We start from the raw sequence: 6,509 nt of genomic DNA on the forward strand, positions 1-6,509 counted from the left end.
CTCTTGCTGTGATTACTTGGGAGGTTTTAGATATTGTGGACAGTGACGTGATCCTTGTATCCCAGTTATTCTCTTGTGGTTGTTGCTAGGGTTTTGGGCAAGAGATTGAGATTTGTATATTCATTATTCTCATAGTGGATTATCTCTAGTTTGCCCCGTGGTTTTTACCCTTCACATTGAAGGGGTTTTCCACGTATATCTTGGTGTTCTGTTTGATTGTGTTTCCATTTTATTCCGCTACATATTATGGTCTTCTAGTATTTGTTCCTATACAAAAGTTATTCCTCTTTATATCCCCATCACTCCCGTCGTTCCGCAGTTGAGGCGTTCACAAGGGAGGGCGGCTTGTCCTTGGCTAACTAAATAAAAGCTTGTGCTCTTTTCCCCAGATTTTGCATGCGAAAGTAATGGACGCTGAAGACGTCGCTGGCTCTGGGCGGTGACGCATCTTTCCGAGCTCCCCATCCGCATCGGAATAGGATCGCATCGACCCAATCATTGGAACGCGTGCGTTGACTTCCATCCTCTAGGATCTGGCGTCAACCGAAGCTGGACGAACGGTGCAGTTCACGTCGCTCCGTCCCTTCCCGGAAGCTCGTGGAGGTGCGATGGGAGGCTCACCTGTTCGACCTTTGTTCGCTGAGAGAAATGGCGGCGACGAAACAAATCTCCTGAGCCAGTGGGAAGTGGGAAGCTATGGGACGTCGCCGCATACACCACCAACTGGTGATGAGGACGTGCGTTACGACACCATCCATGCTAATCCCAGTGCACTACTGTCGCCTGCTTGCCGACGCCACGGCCGAAATGACAACCGGCCGGGCGTCCACTGAATTATGGACCGCCAACACGCGTCGGGAAAGCAAGCATGCAAGCAATGAGATTGTGCTTGGACAGTTACGTTCATAATATTACAAGTAATAACAGCCATTGAAGAAGAAAGAGAAATAATTGACAGATTAAAATACCATTTCCTAATTTACCTTTGGAAGAATATATTGAAAATACGAGATACGTATTTTCGTTTAGTTTTTTATTGACAACATTTGAATGAGAAAAACTATCAAAAATCTATAACCGGTCTGCGTTATTTCTCCAACTCTGCGTGTCAAAAGTCAAGTTCTCTAGACTTCTCTGATCTATTTGTGGCATGGGCTCATTGTTTAGTTTGTAGTGGTTGTAGAGCTTGGACAAGGTAATGGCCCAAGCAACACAATGATATGGATTTCCTGAGACGTTCGAGTTTATCAATCTGGGCTGACAAACGATGTAAGGGAATGAGGTTAAACTGTAGGTGAATTACAATCCAACCAACATGTCATTTCAAGATCTCTGAGTTGACCAAATTAGACTGTTCTTGGTCAATCCTGACACTAATTAATCACTATTATGTATCAAACTGATTAAACTGTAGGTGAAATAGAATCCAACCAACATGTCATTTCAAGATCTCTGGGTTGACCAAATTAGAGTGTTCTTGGTCAATCCTGACACTAATTAATTATTATTATTTATCAAACTGATTAAACTGTAGGTGAATTAGAATCCAACCAACATGTCAAATCAAGATCTCTGGGTTGTCCAAATTAGAGTGTTCTTGGTCAATCCTGACACTAATTAATTACTATTGTGTATCAAACTAGCTAGTGATGGATGTCTCTGGATGGAGCTTGCCCATCTCCATCAAGCCAAAGGATTGCAAGATGACTAGTTCCACACCATGTATATAAAACTGTTGATATTACGGGATCTGTGTAGCTATTTATACGTGCATGAAATGAAATGGCTCGAGGGTCACCATCTTTGTGAGAGTTCTCCCTTGTCTCGGCTAAAATAGATTTGCCACGCACCTCATCACATAACTAAAAATGTAGATATCAGTCACCATCGAACTCCACCGATTGATTGACCTTAAACGCCGATTCATTCATGGTGATAGAAACTTCTAAGCTATCTACGGGGCCTTTGATTGAGAAGAGAGAGAGAGAGAGAGAGAGAGAGAGAGAGAGAGAGAGAGAGAGAGAGAGAGAGAGAGAGAGAGAGAGAGAGAGAGAGTTGTATGAACCCCAATTCATTAGAGTCAGGCCGCTATATATCCTGTGGTCCATTTTTATGGCAATCTCCGACCAAGTCATATAGTGTACTTGCTACCTCATTCTCCTGATTCCCGGCAATTAGAGACATAATTACAACCAGTTATATTGGCGATAAAATATCTCAAAACTGTTCATATAAAAAAATCTCATACCTTACCTTGATATCTCCAGGAAATGTGCAATGGCTCATTTATATCATCATCCCTTTAAGTAGGCTTTTTATTATATGTCGTTCCTTTCATGCTGTTTAAGCTTAGTTCATATCTGGTGAGATCAACATGCACGTTTCATTCCATCGTATCAAGATCTACTGCACCAAAACAATGCAAGTCTTTTCCAATTTTTGTTTATTTTGTTGCGTCTACGTACTAATTTACTACTGCGTCAATGCTTGACGATATGACACACGCAGTGCATGGGCCTTGTGATTTGTAAGTCGTTGGCATCGTAACTAATGAAAGAATGAAGTCTACGTGCATATATCCAACTTTTAATTCGGCACACGTAGAGCAGATACGTTCATCGGGTTGGGATCCGATCAACAAGTCGGGCAACTTAGGTGAAGGTATATACTGTGACTGTGGCCTATCGCAAAGTGTATGGTCTGAGAAGATGCATCCACGGTCAAGAGTGTTCACGTCAATGACGACGGCCGTCACTTCAGGCGTGCGTGGCCATGAATGAGACTGCACCAGGAAAAGGGCTACGGTTCGTGAACCACACACCGGGAGAAGCATGGCCGGTGGGCAACGTGGCTCGTTCCCACCGCAACGTACAATACTTAAAATGACCGCTATTTATATACACGTAGAAGTCCCTATCTATCGACACGAGGTTAGGTAAATGTGAAAAGGCTTCGAGCAGCAACACCATCGACGATGGCTTCCTTGCATTGATTGCCTTCGGTCATGCCGTCTGTTTCTATCGATCTTCGTCGCGAATTCTACGAGATGCGAAGGCACGGATGCATGTCAACTCAATGTAGCTGACTTCACAAAACGTGCATGGCAAAACACCAGGGACTGCCTTTACGCCAACTTCAACGGTTTTGTTCTCCTTTTGCTTTAATATATGTACAATGGCTGTGATTTTATCCAAGAATCGGTCCCTGGTTTTGACTGGTTGCTGCTCGCATGGCTAACGATCTCAAGGGGCAATTGGCGCTTAGCTGGTTCACTAGGTTGAGGTAGACGCCAAGGTCATGGCAGGCCACCACATTGGCCGTGCGCCGCCCGTTGAGCCGAAGCTCTCTGCCGATGTCGGCGTACACCCACCCGGACTTCGACAGAAGCCAGCTCGGTAGCCAGCCGTTGTCGTCGTCCGCGGCCACTCTGCGGTCCTCCTCTACCACGAAGCCGGGAACCTTGGTTATGATGTCCTGAGTGTTAACTATCCGGAGCACCTTGGTTCCCCGCTCCTCCAGGCGACGGCGGAAGCTAGCGTTGCCGACGCGAGGGCCGCCGAACGACACGACCGTGACCATCGGTACGTCTTGGAACGCCGTGGTGATGTCGTGTGCAGTGAGGACGGCGAGGGCGGCCCCGAGGCTGTGGCCTGTCACCGTAAGGCTGAGAGGCTTCCCACGGGCGTCGTACTTGTTGATGAGCCTTCTTATCTCCTGGCGCACTTGGTCACGGAGGCTGCGCCGGGTTGAACTGGAAGAGGTGAAGAGACTCCAGAAGCCACGCTCGACCATGGGCTCGGCCGCGTCGGAGCCCAATGCGGCTGGCACGACGACGGAGGGGAGATGCGTGAGCGTAGCCCGGAGGTTCTCCATCCACTCGAGGAGGGTGGCGGTGCCGCGGAACGAGATGACGATGTCCCGCCGGCCCAGCCGCTCGATCTCGTCTTCGTCTTGGCACACGGCGACGTACCCGATCCAGCTGGTGCCGCGGGAGAGCCAGGCGGGGGCGCCGGGTTCTGCCCATCCGGGAAGGCGCGCGCCTGAGGTCGCAGTGAGGTTCCGGCTGATGCAGTAGCCGGTGTCGGGGATGCCGGAGCGGCGAAGGAGGGACCGCTTGGGGAAGCGGCAGGTGCCGTAGGTGGGGGATGACGGGTCGAAGTCGAAGCAGGTGTAAGCGGCCCGAGCGAACTCGCCATACCGGAGGATCTCGGAACGGAGTGCGTCGTCGAGCGGGTCGAGCAGGCCGTCCCAGTTGTTGGCGCCCTGGTACTCCCTCCACCGTTTTCCGATCTTCACGGTGGTCGGGCGGCCCGATGGGAAAGCCGTAGAGGTGGAAGCGAAGAAATCGGTGGAGCGCCGCGGCTCCCTCGTCGGAAAGGACGACCGAGAGATACCAAATGCGAGCCTCATTCTAGTTTATCTTACCACAGCCAACGCCTAAGCTGCTGGTGCGGCTGCTCGTGCCGCCGCTGGCGTGGAGTGGCTAATGCAATTGTTGCGATGATCAGAATAAGGAAGGAAGAGGCTGTTCCTGTGCAAGATTTATACGGCGAGGGTGTGTTCGATTTGATGGGCGGTGACGACGTCATTGAAAGCGGCGGTTAATTTGGACTTGGAGGAATTGACGGCGGACACCTGCTCTTCTTTTCCTTCTCCTTCTCTTTCCTCCTTTCGTGGAGGGAAGCGTGGGGCACGAGGGCGCACGTTGTGATCGGCTTTCCTTGTTCGGGCGGCTACCCGACCCCAGCGTACGGCTCTGATTCGACGTCCGCCAGTGCCGATTTGACGGGGGACTGATCGCGTTTGGTATGAAACGTTGAAGCGAGATGGCGCCGACGATGGAACAGTCACGTGAGGTGTCACGTGAGCCACAAGCGGCATGAAACTTCTTGGCCTCGCGATCCTGTGGTGGACCGCGAGGCCGTTCGGGCTCGGGTAAGGTATCGGTTGGCTCATTTAAGGAACCCGTTTCTTATCCCGGTATTGGTTGGCTTAGGAGGCGTGGGTTCCATTAAAAGTTGTATAGGATGAGCGGAGACATCGTCACATCCTAAAACTTAGGGGGGGTGAGATCGACGGTCTTTCTAAATATCCATGAATTTTGCTTCCCCAATTGACCTCTTCAATAGGAATGGAAATGACATTTAGCATCGAAAAGGATTTACGTTTGGTAGTACATACCAAATGACAAGTTCCTCTCTGATATAAAACTCAATTAAGCTCAAATCGTCAATAGCATTTATGTCACTTATGAACTGTTTGTACTATTGCCTTACTGAAATGCCATCCAAATTGGCAGCCGCAATCTCAAGCACAAAGGAGCAGCAACAGTATGAAGGACTGCATGACTGATATAAAATGATTCGAGGAAGTACAGCCACTCAAGCATGCTTTCTATCCATTTCAAGTTTTACTTACATCCATGTCAATCTGCACGCAGGATGAGTTCTGCTTGCTCCATGCAAACGCCTCGTTTCTGATCTACATGGGGTCACACTTGCTGCTTAACCTAGAATGTGGAAGATCACCGTCATGTAAGGCTTCAGGTACTCCCAGTGAGACGTGAGATTTCCTCTTCGAGCTGCGGAGTTTGATGTACCTTCTCCTCATTTTGCACGCCAAATGCCTTTGAAATGAGTTCGATAGCTTCGGGGAGTTCAGTGCAGGCAGTGAGAGCCCTTCTTTTGTTGTTCCACTCCGTGTATGTAGCATATATAGTTGTAGTAGAGTCCAAAGGCGATATTTTCCTCTGTCGTTCTCATTGGCTCTATCCTTTTGCAACTTCATCGCCACTGCTCCAGTAATGGAAACAAGTCATGCATGGCGTTGCACTATGGTAATATAAATGGCGGATAAGTTTCCGATTTAGCCACCCAAAGCATGATTGGCCTCAAAAGATGATTGCATGCAGGTGTCGATAGGTTATACTTCCATGCAAGATGTGGTCTATTGGATATAAGCAATCAGCGAGGGTGTACGTGAGAGAGGAGGGCAAGATTGCATGCACGTCCAAGGAAATGTCCCTACTGCATGCATGCCCTGTCAATGTCAGTATTCTCGGGCCAATAGGAAGGAGCAAAATTATCTTCTCCTGGTCTTCTTTGCACCCACCACATGCGGGATTTGGATGCCGCAGAGATACTTGTTATGTCAAGAACACGTTCGTTAATATCTCGTACCATTTTTTTTCCTTTATCGAGATATCTGACTCACATCCAAACTTACTGAGGATGCGACACTTCATGCCATCATAAGGTTAGGCAGGACACATCTCCCCTCCTTTTCTTTTTCACCTATTTTCTAACCACACAAATAGTTTCATAGGCTGATGCATAGCTAGACAAATTACAAGCACACAAAGCACATGCGTGTTCGTACCCCCATGTGGATTTCATAAGTCTGATATGCTATAATTCGATCCAGTGAAACCCAAGTTAATATAATAAATTTATAATTAAATTTATTAAATCTTATAATTAAGTCTATTTAAATAATTTCTTATTTTGAAA

At 48.0% G+C, this 6,509-nt stretch overlaps 1 protein-coding gene across 1 annotated transcript; it reads right to left on the bottom strand.

The window, feature by feature from the left end:
- Positions 1–3,186: 3,186 nt before the first annotated feature.
- LOC103990227 (phospholipase A(1) DAD1, chloroplastic-like) lies at positions 3,187–4,449 on the bottom strand. The gene has a single exon (XM_018827378.2). The coding sequence runs from the start codon at positions 4,408–4,410 to the stop codon at positions 3,187–3,189; it is 1,224 nt and encodes a 407-aa protein (XP_018682923.1). The 5' UTR covers positions 4,411–4,449.
- Between the last annotated feature and the right edge of the window lie 2,060 nt (positions 4,450–6,509).

The sequence above is a fragment of the Musa acuminata genome, chromosome BXJ2-6 (genome assembly GCF_036884655.1).
Source record: "Musa acuminata AAA Group cultivar baxijiao chromosome BXJ2-6, Cavendish_Baxijiao_AAA, whole genome shotgun sequence".
NCBI classification, from domain to species: Eukaryota; Viridiplantae; Streptophyta; class Magnoliopsida; order Zingiberales; family Musaceae; genus Musa; species Musa acuminata.

What these genes read in the sequence shown, in the direction of transcription:
- LOC103990227 (XM_018827378.2), bottom strand. Translation starts at nt 4,410, where the DNA reads ATGAGGCTCGCATTTGGTATCTCTCGGTCGTCCTTTCCGACGAGGGAG.